Source organism: Maniola hyperantus, chromosome 10 (genome assembly GCF_902806685.2).
Source record: "Maniola hyperantus chromosome 10, iAphHyp1.2, whole genome shotgun sequence".
NCBI lineage: Eukaryota > Metazoa > Arthropoda > Insecta > Lepidoptera > Nymphalidae > Maniola > Maniola hyperantus.
The window spans coordinates 13,339,134-13,356,956 of NC_048545.1; the positions used below are offsets into that span (position 1 = coordinate 13,339,134).

Here is a 17,823-nt window from a genome sequence, read left to right on the forward strand (position 1 = left end):
TTGGGTTGGGAGATAATTTAACATATTTTATTCATAGGTCACCTACCACTTATAAACATTTGTATAGTCAGTTAATTAAATATCGCTGCGGTTTGTAGGTCAACAGAGCAGAATTTCAACTACAAAGAGTAAATCGATATCTACACAAAGTTTCAGCTCTTTCAGCATCATTAATAAGTTGACTGTTGGGTTGTGTTGGGTTTCTTACGTCACTCAGGAGTTTACGAATTATGATAAATGAGCTCCAGTGTCACTTAGACAGAACTTCGCTATGTGACTGTTGCCTAATTCCAATGATATCTATTTACTATACTACTAGTCGACCTGCTCTAGCTTCGCCTGGGCTCACCTATTCCATATATAAATATCAATATTTCACTGAATATAAATGTGTAGGTACTATATAATATTTTCCCGAGAATCCAACACTTCAGTCACCTGACACCACGAAGTTATGTCGAACTGTACTTCCAGAGTGATATTTTTCGAAAAAGTAGAAACATTCTTTTGAAAACAATTAAGAAAAGAACTTAGTCATTTAGTTTTTTTTGATGATTATTGAAATAGTCAGTGAAATTCTTCAGTGATAATAATTAATCTTTTTTGTGTCAAAAGTAGGTTTCCCTGGGAAGACGGTTTTTAGTAGGTACGCAGTGTGATAAATGACTTCTGTAGTTTTTGATAAAGGAACTTGAAGACTGAACTTATTATTACTGCCTCATTACTTTTCTGATGAATTCATTTCATACTTTCTATCTTCAAAAACCCGGTCAAGTGCGAGTCGGACACGCACACGAAGGATTCCGTACCATCGTACAAGACATACTTAATACTATTTACTTTTAAATTTTTATTTCATTTGTATGGCGGCCATTTTGAAATTAAGCGTTTTGGTTTATTATTATGTACTAGCTGTTTCCGCGACTTCGTCCGCGTGGATTTACGTTTTTCAAAATCCCGCGGGAACTCTTTGTGTTTCTGGAATAAAAAGTAGCCTATGTATTAATCCAGGGTATAATCTATCTCCACGCCAAATTTCAGCCAAATCCGTGCAGCAGTTTTTGCGTGATTGAATAACAAACATCCAAACATCAAAACATCCACACTTCCACATTTATAATATTAGTAGGATTGTTATAGCGACAACAGAAGTAAATACTCTCTACCTATTACAGTTCATGAGATACATCTCGCTGACAGACAAACGGATGGGCATCGGAGGCTTAGAAATAAGGTCCTGTTGGCACCCTCCAACCTCCGGGTACGGAACCCTCAAAGGGCTTCATGAAAGATCTTATCTTTGTCCTAAATTAAAATTCGCTTAAAGCCACGCCTATTTATTAAATTTTCTACAGTAAAGATAACCTTTATTAAAAACTTTACATGAAAAGCTTCAAAAAGCTAAGTGAAAATTCTTCATTGTTCCGATATTAGAGTAAACAATAATAAAGAATATAATATCGATTTCATGACTTCATTGTGTTGAAGTTTTAAGCTTCATTAAGAAGTTAGTTTGTTACGGGACTCGACGTCGCAGTATGATAAATTACTTGCCATTATCACTGAAGAAACTTGCACAGAGTACACACTTCTTTCTTCACAAGAGATTTATCACACTAAACGCAATTTGCCTCATTTCTGATTCAAATCGCTGGGATATGGAATCCCATTCCAGCATTAGTTTTCCCCTCCACTGTTAATATATGTACCTTTAAGTTAAGAGTGTACTGCTTATGATACAGGGTAAGTGCAAATATAATAATAACGCTAACTTTGACGATAAAGGTAACACTGCATGCCTGAGAGTTCTCCATAATGTTCTCAAAGGTGTGTGAAGTCTGCCAATCCGCATTTGGTCAGTGTGGCGGACTATGACCTAAACCCTTTTCGTTCTGAGAGAGACCTGTGCTCAGTAGTGGGCCAGTGAGAAGGTGGGGAGGTAAGGCGGGAGAAGGTGAGCCTTAGGTATTGTAGATCTGCCGAGAGAGGTGGAAATTCTAAATATTTATAAAAGTTCGAATGGAAGCTGTGGGTGGAAATAAACAACAAAACCAGGGCGGGGTACATTCCTTAGGCAGACATTTGTTTTATTTTTTAACTGTATTACAAAACTATGAGGTTCCATTATGGAAGCTTAGTGTATTCGAAGTATTGTTCTGCTCTGTTTAAGTTAGAATCCGTTCAATACCGGAAGTTTATAGAGCGAGAACACGATGGAGCATGAAGCTTTAAACGTGCACTGCGAATATTGGTTTTGATTGTTTTTTTTTACTACTTAGTCTCGGCTCAGTATATTTTCTTCGAGACGAAAATATGGTTTTAGCCAAAAATATAGAGCACTGGCTAGATGATGCTGTTTATTGGGATCGATCTTTTTTGTCTAAGTAAGTTACAGTAAACCTAATAGTTACTAAGTAAGTATTTCGTTTCACAAAGCACCCTAAGTATATTATCATCATCATCATAATCAACCCATTACCGGCCCACTACTGAGCACGGGTCTTCTCTCAGAGTGAGAAGGGTATATATAGGTCACAGTCTGCCACGCTCGCTGGCCTAATTCTGATTTGCAGACTTCACATACCTTTGAGAACATGAACTCTCAGACGATGTTTTCCTTCACCGTTAAAGTAAGTGATATTTAATTGTTTTAAAAAAGCACATAACTCCATAAAGTTAGAAGTGCGTGCCCGGGATCGAATCCTCGACCTCCCGAAAAGAAGGCGGTCGTCTTAACCGCTAGGCTATCACCGCTTTATACTACAGGCTTTTACCTCTAAATACTACTTAGATTTTCCGCAGAACACTAAATTCAAATAGGTACACCCGATGTCACCAAACATCGTACTAAATTGCGTCGAAACTTCGTGTTACGAGGCCATTACGGCCATGTTTGTTCATGTTGCAACAAGTTTCAGCACGTTTAACTAAAACTGATAGGAAGATTTTATGGCATAAAATTCCTACTGGTAGGTAGTTATTTGGATGTTTTTTTTTTGCATTCCGAGACAAGTTAACCCTTGACTGCTGTTTCACCTTTGGTCCTGTGCTTAGTACGAGATTTTACGTCTCTCCAAACGTTGATAGTATTCGAGTGTCAGAACACTTCAGCGTTATAGTAAACTGCATCTTAACCTGCCTGGTTTTAAAGCTCAAGTTTGTCTACACATCTACAGCCAGCGCTCCAAGCGGAAACATTGCGAAATTAAAATCAATTGGTAATGAATTTTTGACTTCAATTCAAGGATCTTACGATCCATTTTACTTTGACGTTATTGTGTTTCGACTCTCAAATACTATCAACGTTGGCGAGACGTAAAATCTTATACTAATAAAGCGTACTGTGCTGTCTATCGTTCCCAAAAGGCCGTTAAAGCAGTTTGAATAATAACGTTACCCGTTCGTTATTTAAAACCACGTAACGATAAAAGGCGAAGGAAACCAATCATTATGAAAATGGGCACAAGAAGAAGTGGCAAAAAAAGAACTCAGGTACTGCCGGAAGGCTAAAGCGACTGCAACTTCAAACCATTTCGCATTGTGTTAGAGTTCGAAATTGCACGTAATGTTACTTATAGCTTCATAGCCGGGTTTCAGAATGCCTTCAATACAGGAAATTTATGAACCGAGTCTACGTTCTGAAAGCTTAAATACAAAAAAAGTATCATGGATTGAATTCTTTTTGCTGTATCTCTTCATATTTGAAAATGATAATAAAGACAGGGAACATACTTAGTAACTGTAGGGATAGAATTTTCAAAATTCCTTTCTAAGTGGATGTCTACGTCATAATAGCTATCTGCGTGCCAAATTTCAGCCCGGTCCGTCTAGTAGTTTGAACTGTGCGTTGTGGCGTTGATAGATCAGATCATATCAGCATTTCCTATTGCAGTACTCGACAGATTGATTTACGGGTTCATTTTCGATGCTGCAACTCTATTGCTGTTTTTGTAATATTTAACTTATTTTTTAATCATATTTTACTAAAAATTATTTAGGAATTTCTCAAATTTTCTAACATTTTAGGACCTCATTCAACAAAAATTAAGTTATTTCGTTATTAATAATCAAATGAAGACTAGCGTCCGTGTTCCCATTATTTCCTAACATATTTTTATGATTTTTAGTAAATCTTTAATTACAGTTTTTTATCTTTAACTTATGAGCATACTCTTTGTATAATACATATTCATAGACCGTGATTACACCTGTAAGTTTTACTCACTTAATTGACATCAAATTTACAGGAAAAAGGAAAAGGTGACTGACTGACTGATCTATCAACGCACAGCTGAAACTACTGGACGGCTCGGGCTGAAATTGGGCTTGCACATTGTAATTATGACGTAGGCTAGGTAAGAATTTTTGAAAATTCAACTCCTAAGGGGTGAAATAGGGGTTTGAAATTTGGGTAGTCCACGTGGAAGAAGTCGCGAGCTAGTGTACCTACTTATAAGAATGTTAACATTAGTAAATTTGCCGTAAGTTAATCATATAAGCTAGATACTTAAGTCAGTAAAGCTTACAGGTGTAACCGTGGCCATATGTACAGTATGTAATTCAGATACAATAAAACAATGTACATAGTAAAGCAACTAGAGCTACCTTCACGCGAACTTTATCGCTAAATTGTGTCGAAATTTCAGCCCGTGAAGTTTGTGTCGGGGAGAAGTTTGAGGATTCCTCGCTAAGATACGAATACGGCGAAGTTCATTTAATTAATGCCTCATATCCGAAAACTTTTCAGATAAGTAGGTACTTGACAAAAAGTAGGAATACAGAGCGCAAATTTTATAGAATCATCAACTTTGTTTTTAATTGTGTTTGCACACCTTTTTCTGTAGAAATAGAAAAATTTTAGGGTTTCTCTAGAGAGTTTGTTTCTCTGTCTGTTTGTCTGTCAAGACCCATCAAGGAATCAAAACCTATAGGGTATTTCTTGTTGACCTAGAATCATGAAATTTGCAAGCAGCAAAGTCGGACTCGTACACGAACACCTATTATAAATAACTATTTTTTTAAATTTTATGGCGGTCCTTTTGATTTGCTCTTATAGCGGCAATAGAAATACACATTCTGTGAAAACTTCAACTCTCCACCTATTATGGTTCACGAGATACAGCCCGCTAACAGACATACGGAAGGACGGATGGACAGCGGAGGCTTAGTAAATAGTAATAGGTGGTAATCGGCTCCCGTTGGCACCCTTCGTGTACGATGAAAAAAGCAGCTCTTGATAGAGGAGTCGCTCTACGCTACTACGAAACGGCGTAACTCTACCATCTACGCCCTTCTACACCTCGCTACGTTAAGTACTACGTTCGGAGGATACAGCCGTAGGACTGCGTAGGGCCGATTTCTCTAGTGATTGGTTTCTCGAAAACGGCTTTGACGATTTGGACGAAATTTTGATAATGTTTCACTTTCCTAGTTTATCTCACTTATTACCAGGGAAAATCCGCGGGAAGTAATCACATCCCCACGGCAAACGAAAAATGCTAAACGAAGCTTGATCAGTGGTATAATTTGTATTACTAGCTTATACCCGGCATGTCTCTTTCAATATACTTACTTATAATGTTTATGGTATTCTGTGGTATTTTTATTTATTTATTTTTATTATTCATGTACCAAAATTGTAGTTACAAAGTAATAATAAATTAAGTTACATTGGAAATGCTTATCTCTAAACAGAGATTTCTTCCAGCTTCCCATTCAAGGTTGTGAGTAAGGCGTTGACACTTGCGTGGTAAATGTCCACGAAAGTGTCAACAACTATTGTACTTTTCAAATCAATCGGGTAAACGATGCCCGATTTTTATTTTTAAGAAGATCATTGCTAAATAATCTAAACTAATTAACTTTGAGGTTTTGACTGTTTTGTATAGAAAATCTGACATAATACATTCCTTAGCTGGGTTATCCTAACCATTGAAAAAAAAATCCTAAAATATTTTAACGTCAAAATAGCTAAGTGTATCGAAATAAAGTTTATCAATACTAACATTATAAATGCGAAAGTGTGTCTGTCTGTCTGTCTGCTAGCCTTTCACGGCCCATCTGTTCTACCGATTTTGACGAAATTTGGTACAGATAATAGCTTGCATCCCGGGGAAGGACATAGGCTACTATTTATCCCGGAAAATCAAAGAGTTCAAATCAGAATCAAAGATTTTTAAAAACCTAAATCCACGCGGAGTCGCGAGCATCATCTAGTTAGCAAATAAAATTAAGAGATAGATGTTGTTATATAGCTCCAGGATGGACTCCTGGAGTATTTTATTATACCTACATATTACATGCGACTTACTGAGATGAGCAATTTAGACAAGACAGTAAGCCCTGCGGGTTTAGTTATAGTGAACTTTATAGGCAGTCTTACTGAATGGTTCTTACCTAGATGTGTTTTACAACTTGTGTTGAGCGTGCAAAGTTAAGGTCGACGCATACAGATGGAATGGAGTGGAGTCGGTCATCCTGATATCTACCTAAACCTAGCTTTATGTACAACATACCATTGGAATTGGTATACTTCAAATGAAACACGGAAAACAGACAGACAAGGTGACATTAATAGGGGTACGTTTTTACCCTTTGGGTACGGAACCCTAAAAACAATCAATTGACGTAAAATGCCTAGGATCAGCACGAGAGCTCACGTGCGACTAGAAACCATCGAGCGATTTGTGATGCCACGTTCTGGGTTGACGTCATTTTATCTAATAAATTTTTTTTACAAAAAAAATAAAAACCGACTTCGTTACATAAACACTAAAAATTGAAAAATAATTTAATTTATTACCGAATATATTATGTATAGGTACAAGAGTTATTATAGTTCCATAATAATACTTTTTGGTGCCGGTGCCAATTAGCTTTAGCTGCGCGAATCGTCTAGACTTCATATTTTTATGGGACTCCACAATGGCACCTAATTGGCACCGACCCCAAAAAATATTATTATGGAACTATATTAACTCTTGTATACATAATATATTCGGTAATAAATTAAATTATTTTTCAATTTTTAGTGTTTATGTAACGAAGTCGGTTTTTATTTTTTTTGTAAAAAAATTTTATTTCACAATTTTTAGTGGCCCCATGGAATTATGCTATGACTGGTTAAAAATCTACTGTTTACTAAGCTATTACACTGATCGCGAGCAATTTACTCTTATCCGTTGAGGAGTTCCAGTATCTATCTTCGAAGATGTTCATCAGATCTTGACCAAATTGAAATGGGACCAACTTTGAAGTATACCCTTTCAAACAAAAAAAGAATTTTCAAAATCGGTCCAGGCGTTTTTGAGTAATCGGGGAACATACATAAAAAAAAAAAAAAAAAAAAGATTCCGACGAATTGAGAACCTCCTCCTTTTTTTGAAGTTGGTTAAAAATGAGTGAGAGACGGCAATCGTTGCGCGTTAAAATAATTAAAAATAGTTAATTTCAGTTATTTTGTTGACAGATTTCAAACTTTTCCCCCTAATTTATTAGTTTTTATCTTTTTAATTCGATTGCGTTAAAAATATGCAGCGAGCGGCTGATTCGCAGCGAACGATGCACGCAGTACACTGATATACATATAATAACCGTTTACCTTCCCTCCCAAGAGTTCGCCTCACCTCACCGCTAACTTGACAATGAGTAATAGAAGCCTTTGTTGGCATTGCGGCGCCTGAGCGGTGCCGTTACGTTATCCTGCATAGAAATCGCTGTACTATGCCACACGATGCGTTTGGCGCCGTACCGCACGAGGCAACGAGGGGCGATGCGTTGCAACGCCATACTCTCTGCCGGAGCGGCAACATAGCGCCCGTGTGGCACCCAATACTCAAATCTACAGCGGTGCAGCGCCGCAACGCACCGGAAATGCATCGTGTGGCCTCAGTCTTACCGATACGCCGCTTAGAGTCAGTCAGCGGACAGTCAGCCTCTCACTGTTCGCCTACTGGGGACACGGCTAACTGGTTGTTATTTCTGTGCAGTGCTCGGGGGAGAGACCACGGAGCTCTCGAGTGCGGCCTCGCTCGCTGAACCCTCGCCTACTAAGCTTCCAAGTATGTCTATCCATACCTAACGCACAATTCATAGTTTACGCTTCAATAAGATCTCGGGACAGCGTAAATCTCTTTTTAGGGTTCCGTACCTCAAAAGGGAAAAAGTAACCCTTACAGGTTCACTTCATTGTCTGTCTGTCAAGGCCCGTCAAGATAATCAAAACCTATTGGGTAGGTACTTTCCGTTGACCTAGAATCATGTTTGACAGGTAGCAATATCTTATAGCAGAAGTAAAGGGAAAATCCGAAACCCGTGAATTTGTAGGTACATCACAAGAAAAATTGAAAAAAAAAATTGTAGGGTGCTTTTTGCTGACATTTATAGTAAGGACCAAAAATTTTAATTTTTGCAAGGGTAGTTTTTTATATGCACTGAGTAATCAAGTTACAGATATCTATTGCACTTCCGCCGAATCCGACCCCGAGCACTTGCCCTAAATCTGATCTCAAGTTCACTCTCAGAACCTCATTAAAAAGCTTAGAAAATGCTAAAAATATTTTTGAATCAATAAAAAATTGTATTCGCACATCACCTTTACCTATACCGTAGTCATTAAAATACCACAGTAATATTATTGTCTCGGTCAGCTCTACCACTTTATGCACGTAGTATAGTTATTAACTGTCATGTCCAAATACTTATGGTCTTATAGGTTTATAGGTAGCTATACCTACCGTTTCATTGAGTCAGCTCATGAGGCACGGGTTGCGAGAGGGTAATAGTTGACGTAAAAATCAAGGATTTTAACGTCGCAACCCAGCCGTCAAGCTGTATATACAGTATTGTTGAAGCCTCAGCGCCTAATTGGTCTTTTCTCAAAATGCCCTTTCTCAATTTAATCCGTAATTTAGTGCAGGCTGGCGACAATTGGCTCTGGCGTGGGCCTAGTTTTTGTCGATGTTAACATATTTAGACGGGGAATAAACCAAAGGCGCTGGATACAGTCAAAAAACGCACTAGTCACTATGTCCTGTGCAACGTATAGTTGCCCGACAAGGACTGCTTCAAAGAGATAATAAGTACTTCTATTCATTTTTCTTTTTTGTATTGGTGTACAATAAAACATAATTTCATTCATTCATTCAAGATTTTCACTGTGTAAAAATCAAGCCAGCAGCACTGACAATTTTACAGTCTAAACCAGCACTCAAAAAAATTATCACTCATGCGCGATATGGGCCTTTCTATGTCTATTTACCTACGTACAACTATATAAATATTAGAGCAGGGACTTAGGAGGTTTAAATATAATATTACTCTATCTACGACGGAAAAAAACTGGCAGTGGTCATTAAAAAAATATGGACTTGTTTTTCATTCTCTCTAATCCCTTTTAATGAAGGAATTAATTGAGTCTGCTACGTTAAACCTCCGCCGCTCGAGTGGTTTGCGCAAAAAGTTATAATGGCCATGGAAAGTTTTACCGTAACCTACTGTTGAGAATAAAAGCTAGTGGACGATCAGGGTTTGTGAAATGCAGTCACTTACCGGATCCGGGAACGCGCTCCGATGATGGGGGCCCCCAAGATGCGCTGGTAAGGATTCAGGGTTGATGCTCTGGTCAAGTTTCATGAATTTCGCGTCTATAATCCGATTTTGTCGGCGATAGCCGTTAAAGGCTCGGTTTTTGCGTGTCACGCGTGCTCGCGGGGCGTTCGCGGTATATGTGTCAACTTCGACTGACAGCTGTAGTGTTGCCGTTTTAGTAAGCGGCCACATAAGTAAACCCCGACCGATTGTAATAAAATAAGTCTAAGAATTTGGAAAAGACGCTGGTTTGTGCTAATATAAATACATCAAAAGTACGGAACACCTACCATATTACGATGAATTAAAAAATTATAATAGCACCACATTTTTTAATGAACTTACTAGAAGCATTTTGTAATAAATCATCAAAATATCTACAAGTACACTGAGTCAGATAAATCATATAACATCACAAGAGGTATGCAGTATCAAATAGTTAATGCAATAGATTATGACGTTGTCTCCTCTAATTAACCAACGTATCGTTTGAACGTCAATGATGATTGATGTAGATTTTTCGGAATCGACCTACAGATTTCCCCTCGCTAACAAAACAAGAAGTCATTTACAAAAAACTTAATGTGTTCGGGTTACATTTCATGTCCGTCGTACAAAAACAAAAATGTTAAGATAACGGGGGATTTTTTTCTCTCGTACCTACAAAACCCACGTCCGTGCGAGTTACTAGTTTTTGTTTGCGCTGCAAACCGGTCGTATATTTGTGTCATCCCGCATTACGAGTGTCATGATATTGTTTTTTTATTCATATAAGGTACAAGTTAGCCCTTGACTGCAATCTCACCTGGTGGTAAGTAATCATGCAGTCTAAGATGGAAGCGGGCTAAGAGGGCTTGAGAGTTCTCCATAATGTTCTCTGTTGTGGACTACACAAATTTCAAACCATTATGTTACCCCCTTAGAGGTCGAATTTTCAAAAATCCTTTCTTACCGGATGTCTACGTCATAATAGCTATCTGCATGCCAAATTTCAACCTGATCCGTCCAGTAGTTTGACCTGTGCGTTGATAGATCAAGCAGTTTTTTTTTTTTTAAGAATATTTGCCATATTAAATGACTAATATTCCCCTTTCCTCTCCAACTAAGCGTCAGGCGCGTGCTAGGAGTAGGTACGACAATAGTGCAACGGGCGGGTTTTGAACCGTCGACCTTTCGGTTTTCAGTCCACTCCTTTACCGATTGAGCTATTGAGGCTCTAAGTTTAGTTAGTCAGTTAGCTTTTCCTTTTATACATTTTTTAGCTGTACAACTTAATCAATTTACTGGATGGTAATCTAAAGTTTGTATCAGCCCAAGATGGGTCAAACTGATTGTAGCTTCTTTCTTCAATTAAGTCGCTACGACTTTAATGAATTTTGATTCTTATCCTCCATCATTAGGTATTATCGGCAAACTTCTGTTTCAAATCAGAGTAACACAATCTAAATTGAATTATATTTTTGAGTTTTCTAAAGCCGTCATTTCTCTACATCTAATAATATTTTAAAACGTACGTAATTTACTGGCGTAAGTAGCTATTTAGGCTATAACCATGGATCACTAGAGCAAAAGTGAATAACTGTTTTATAGTCAGGTACATTGACGTAATTTATAAAATTGGTAGTAGGTACTATACCAGACCTTGGCTAAGTGAAAAATTTGTATTAATTGGGTATAAAACGTTTCAGAGTGCGACCGTACGTTCGTGAGCCGCAGCGGCGCCTTCAACAGCACGTTCCACGCGCCAGAGCTGCACAACCCCAACAACCACAGCCGCCAGTGCCTCTACACGTTCCTCGCGGCGCCGGGCCAGCGCGTGCTCGTGGAATTCCGCACTTTCGACCTGCGAGGCAGACCGCCAGAGTAAGTGTTCTGTAACACTCCAAACCTCCATCCGCTCATTATTCATGTCCAAGGTGCAAATAGCCCTAATGATTGCGATAGGAGACGGCATTTCAAGAAGAAGAATAACACTCCAAAAATTTATGGACTCTTCATTTTAGATCACTATCCACTGCTGGATATGTCATTCCGAGAACGCTTTAGTACACACGGTCCTTCCGCATCCACAACCACTTTCTCCCGCTCAATAAACCGACAATCTTCTTCAGGTCCAATATGTCAGTACAGGGTCTTTACTTCTACATAACTACGACTATCTATTTGACACACCTATAAACTAACTCGTCAGCTTTCTTATATTTTGGGCTAAATCTGTACTTAACGCCAAGCCCTTATCGATATTGTAGTCAAAGAACTACATCTTAAATGGTAAAAACCTGCAATGAAATCTAATTTCCACGACATCAATTTGCGCGGAAACTTTTCCACAAAACCATTGGATTTCATTACTTATCGTACCTAATGCTTGTTGTTGTTTTCAGTGGAGCGGCAGTGGGGGAGCTCCCATCGTGAGTATTGCTTTCTCTATTTTTTCCAATAAATACAAAAGGGAGGCAAGTATGTTTTGGTGGCAATAGTTTGCGAAATGGGTCGAGCAGTTTGTGGAAACCTTGACTCCGACAATGCGTACCTTATTTATTCACGACAATATCTCGAATTTATGTCTATCTGGAAAATATACTTCGCTGGCATTTCATTTTCATTTTCATTTTCATTATAAAAAATATTTTTGGTTTATCGATCTTAGGATCGGAAGCGATTAAAATTCATGTAATCCTAGAAAATAATGTCTCCATTTTCTGAAATAGGGGATATCTTAGTAAGCCATATTATTAATACTTCCATACTATAAATGCGAAAGTGTGCCTGTTTATCTGTCTGGTTTTTTTGCTAAGCTTTCAAGGCCCATCCGTTTAACCAAATAAAATAAAATTTGTTGCAGCGATAGTTTACGTCCCGGGGTAAATTTGGTCCCGGAAAATAAAAGAGTTCCCACGGAATTTAATAAAAGCTTGCACTAAATTGCGGGCATCACCTACTTGCTACAGAAAAAGGTTGCATCTTACCTTGAAGATGGACACATACTAATTTTATACGGAAAATCAAAGGGATTTTTAAAAACCTAACTCCACACGGACGAAGACTTGCGATGATTCATCAGTGAGTTTATCCACTAAAACTGCGGTAAAGCTCACACGTCGAGCGTGGGTCTCCTCTCAAAATAAGAAGGTCACAATCCGCCACGCTGGTCATGACTGATTGTCAGACTCCACATACCTTTGAAAACATTATGGAGAGCTCTCAGGCACGCAGGTTTCCTCACGATTGCTTAAAACGCACATAACTCCAAAAAGTTCGACCGAAATTGAACCATTCCGAAAAGTCTCAACGACTAGGCTAATACTTACCGCTTTTTCCGATAGATCTTTGAAATTAATTAATGTCATCTGACTGTGCTTGTTCCGGGGCAGGTGCATGCACGAGTACATGGACATCTACTCGGAGATGGTGTCGCTGGAGCCGGGCGAGCTGGTCAACTCCGCGTTCGGCGGCCGCTACTGCGGACCCATCCCGCCGCGCCGCCGCGTGTCGCTCAATCGCGCGGTGGCGCTCGCGTTCTTTACCGACCATACCTACACGCCGCCTTTACTTTTCACGGGAACCTATCGCTTTATCAACGCTTGTAAGTATACAAGTAGTACTTATTTAAAAAAAAAAAACCTGAAAAAAAACTAATTTTATAATGACGCCATAATTACAGCCGCCATATTGTTCTTTGGTTCAAAAATATATTGATCAAAACGTCGAAATCGTATTTGTAGTGGATGAGCACGGGCACGGTACCGGTCGCCGTGCCTTGCAAAAGCTGACATAAATTAGAAAGAAGAAAGAATCTGAACGTTTATTTCTTAAATTGTATCATACATGTATCACATCTTATGGCACGGTAGCAGTGCCGTCATCGATTGCATGTGAAAAATACTTTTAGGGTTCCGTACCTCAAAAAGAAAAAAAGACCCCTTATACTCACATCGTTATCTGTCTGTCGTGTCTGTCAATAAACCTACAGGGTATTTCCCGTTGACTTAGAATCATGAAATTTGGCAGGTAGGTAGTTCTTATAGCTAACATTTGGGGAAAAATCTGAAAACCGTGAATATGTGTTTAAATCACACAAAAAAAAATTAATACTGGACATAACTAAAAATTAGTACTTATTTTCAATCATCGGTGTAAGATGACTATATCAAGTGGGGTATCATATGAAATGTCTTCACCTGTGCATTCTAAAACAGATTTTTATTTATTTTTATGTATCATAGTTTTAGAATTATCGTGCAAAATGTTGAAATAATACGACTGTAGTACGGAACCCTCGTTGCGCGAGCCTGACTCGCACTTGGCTGGTTTTTTTCGTTTGGGGAGAAGGAAAATCCTCACGGATACCTCAGTGATTTGGAGATGCTGCCCAACGGGTTAAAAACCTCCTGCCCTCCTTCGTTCTATCTTTCAGGTAATATCTAGGTATTTCATCTGAAAGTTGCTATTTTGTTTCTGCCTATCCCATTCGTCCTTAATTATTTTGTGTGAAAAGCGGCTTCTGTTCTCAGCGGAGTTCGAAGTGGGAACTCCAGTGCCGAACACGCTATGCTCGTACGTGATCGAGGCGAGCAAGCGCAAGACGGGGCTGCTGCTGTCGCCGACCTACCCCGGCGTGTACCCCAAGGACATCGTGTGCAACTACATGTTCAAGGGCCAGGCCGGCCAGCGCATCCGCCTCGAGTTCCGAGACTTCGACCTGTTTTTCGGCGGGCCGCAGTAAGTTACGAGTCTTTTAGTCAAATACAAAATACTGAATATTTTTTTAAGAATATTAGCCAAGTTTATCATGATGACTACTATTCCCCTTTCCCTTCCAACTAAGCGTACAGCATATGCTATGATAGGGCAACGGGTGGGGTTTAAACCGGCAACCTTTCAGATTTCAGTTCGCTCCTTTAACCGTTGAGCTATTGAGGTTCTTAATATATTTGTAGTGTGTAGATAGTGTCTGCTCCATCCGTTTTTCTCCACGCAAACTGTTATGAAAAGTAAAAAAACAAAATCAACGACATTTGTAGATAACTATTTTAACCGACTTCCAAAAAGGAGGTGGTTCTCAATTGGGCCCGATTTTTTTCTTGAACTGCTTGCTAATCGGGCAAAGGCTGAGTATCAAAAAGTTGATAGACACGTCAAGCTATTCAGTGTTACTAACGTAAACGTTGTAGGCTTGTTGTAGCGCACAACATAGCAACAAATAAAATAAAAAATAATAATAAAATCAGTTATTTTACCAGATACAAAATCATATTTTTGTTAGTATTGACACGTAGGTTGACATTGACACCTTAAAACTAATTATTATAAAATTCTTACTAAAACAATACTGTGCACCTGTTTTCCGAACTAGTAGAAACTGTGTCTCGGAAAACAGGGCCTCCAGCTCGGTGAGTACAAAGCTAACTACATACTAACTAACATACTAACTAAACTAAAGAGCTAAAGAAAATATTATGTGCGTGGAAGTCCATGTTATCTGTGTGTGTGTGTGTGTTTGTGTGTGCGTGAATGCGTGTGTGTGGGGGTGTAAGTGAATGAGCACGTATAAGTGTGCATATGTGAGTGTCTTTGTATATGTTTGTGTACAATTGGGGTTACACTAGAATATCCAAAAGTTTTTCAGTATCCTAGTAAGTTTGTTTCAGAAGCCATTCCTGAAGAGAAAATGCGGGCACTTTTCCCAAATTTTAATTCTGGTAACCGGAGTCCAATTTGTAGCAGTACGTACAGCCAGAATACAATAAATACAACAAGCAACAATTGCAATATGATAATTACCAGTTCCATCCTAACTGCTAACCCTGTTCATCATCCGATTAGCTTGCTAAGCAATAAATTCAAGTGCAACTCTCGGCGATCTCTATGAACTCGCTGAACCGCGTGACAAGTGCATCTGAAATCCGACAGTCAAGTAGCTCGAAATTGCGCATGGATAGCGCGCGTGCTACATGACGTAATTTGCGCATCGAAACCCGCTGATACTTACAGGCACATATATAGGCAAACGCGGCGCTGCTAGGTTCACAGGCCAAAAGGATTATCGATGACTGTACTTGTTTGATTCACAGCTGCCCATTCGACTGGGTGCGCGTGTACGACGGGCCCGACAACTCGTCGGCAGTCATCGGCACGTACTGCGGCCAGCAGCGCAACCTGGTGCTGTACTCCAGCGACGAGCGCCTGCTGGTCACCTTCTACACGCTGCCGCGCGCGGCCAACACGCAGAACCGCGGGTTCAAGGGTATCTTCGAGTTTTCAGAGAGTTTTGTTAAGTTAGGTGAGTTTTTGTACCCTAAGGACATGTGTCACAACCGCCAGATAAACTTTATGTAACGCATTTTCTCATTTTGAAAGATTCCAAAAACAAAAACTGTCGTAACGTTTTTATTGGTTAGATAAATATCTGGAAGTTGTTTGCAGCGTAAAGCGTATTTGTCAGAGTTCAACCACCACCAATTAATGTATATATATTTCTGCAAAATAAATAAATTATATTGTATTGTACCAACGTACTCCAGTACTGTACTGTACTGCCAGAGACGTAGCCACCAATGATACTCAGACTAAAGAGGTCGACTGAAGGAGTTGAGCGCTGAAAAAGTTTATTGCTGCCAATGAATGATGAAAATATCTTGCTTACACAATGACATCTTATATTATTTTGGGTAGGTTACTACTCAAATTACAAAGAATTCAGTTCTTACCATCGATATCAATAAATGACAAGATATGGTCAAGCGAACAAAATTTTTCACGGTTTAGGAACCAAATAAATTAGCGCCATCTCTTAGATACTAATGAACGACCCGTTTGAAATCCAGACGTCACTGAGGTTGCATTGGTCGGTGTCATTTTGTTTGTTCAATAACCCTGTCCATACGAAGTAATATATAAGTCAATGGTTCTTACCAATACTCTTTTCTTTATATCTTACATTCCCTATTTTACGCAGAGTGCGTATTTGCTTTTCTGAGCCCAAATTTGAGCCCTTAAGTTTTATTAGATTTTTTTATATATTTATGCATTAATAAAAAAGTTAAGTACTTTAATTTTAATTTCAGATTTTATAAGTAAACATGACGCCGAGCACATCAGGGGTTCGGAGTGCGATCAGAAAATACTTAGTAAAAAGGAATCTACAGGATTCGTTTACCATCCAAATTATCCATTCCCCTATATACCAAAAGTTGTTTGTAGGTGAGCGTTTTATTTTTACTGATTATGTGTACTCTTTTATTTTATGATATATATCCTATTGGAAGAATGTTCAATTAAAAATCTGATTTATTCCCAGATATTTTATATATGGTATGCAAGATTCACAAAATTTGGAGAGAGTCCGGTTAGAGTTTCAAAACTTTTCTATATCAAAAACTATACCAAAGGGAGAAAGTCCTAAAGCAGAGTAAGTGCCATCATCTTCTTTAAACCTTCTTTAGAAAGTAGTTCCTAAGGCATATAACTAAATTCTTTTTATACCTTAGATAAACTTTTAATAGATCAAAGGAGTAGGGGCTAAATTAAAATGCGAAAGGTTGTTACTATTGCAACTACTAGCAAAAGCTTTGCATCCAGTAATTGGTGCAATGCTAGATAAATCTCATAAAAAATCGAAACACTTCAAAGCTAAAAGGAGGTGTTACGATTTTTTGATGGGGCCTTGAGATATTATCAGTTCCTTATTTATACCTTCAACATTTTTTTTTGATGACACAACACAGATTAACTAAATGCTATAAATTCGTAGTTTCAGTTTCTTTGACCTCAAATTTTCCAAACTTGCAGCAGCGCATGTCCGGATGGATACCTGAAGGTCTACCTCCGCGGTCAGGAGGCGACTGACTCATACGACAAGCACGATGCGGAACTGTGCGGGGAGATGGAGGAGGGTCCTCCCGCCTTCCCGCCGCCGCTTCTGTCAGACGGGCCACGCCTGGTCATGGTGTTCAGCTCCGGAGACTACCAGGGACGAGGGTTCAAGGCGAAATATACTTTTGAGACTGGTGAGATCGGACTATTTCTCCTTTAGTTCGTTCTAAGATTCTTGTTCTTTGGGTGCCTTTTTGATTTGTGGTATACCTAATAATGGCGTTCACTAATTTTGTTCTAATGCTATTTAACCTCTGCAATAGAATCATTGTCATCATCATTGGTATGGATATACCTCTCAGTGTGGATAATCAACATGTGTTGATCTTACTTGATTTTAGCAATGCTTTCAAAAATGTT

At 38.8% G+C, this 17,823-nt stretch overlaps 1 protein-coding gene across 3 annotated transcripts in view; it reads left to right on the forward strand.

Annotated features, from left to right (window-relative positions):
* Positions 1-17,823, forward strand: part of LOC117985841 (cubilin) — a 77,535-nt gene that overhangs the window by 48,963 nt on the left and 10,749 nt on the right. For 2 of the 3 annotated variants that reach the window (XM_069501525.1, XM_034972629.2), the window contains exons 4-12: positions 7,989-8,060; positions 11,277-11,451; positions 11,973-11,999; positions 12,963-13,174; positions 14,103-14,310; positions 15,663-15,871; positions 16,656-16,791; positions 16,889-16,999; positions 17,380-17,597. In XM_069501525.1, coding sequence (XP_069357626.1) covers positions 7,989-8,060; positions 11,277-11,451; positions 11,973-11,999; positions 12,963-13,174; positions 14,103-14,310; positions 15,663-15,871; positions 16,656-16,791; positions 16,889-16,999; positions 17,380-17,597 — 1,368 coding nt within the window. The remainder of the gene's footprint in view (positions 1-7,988; positions 8,061-11,276; positions 11,452-11,972; positions 12,000-12,962; positions 13,175-14,102; positions 14,311-15,662; positions 15,872-16,655; positions 16,792-16,888; positions 17,000-17,379; positions 17,598-17,823) is intronic. The other variant, XM_069501523.1, reaches the window with a different exon arrangement.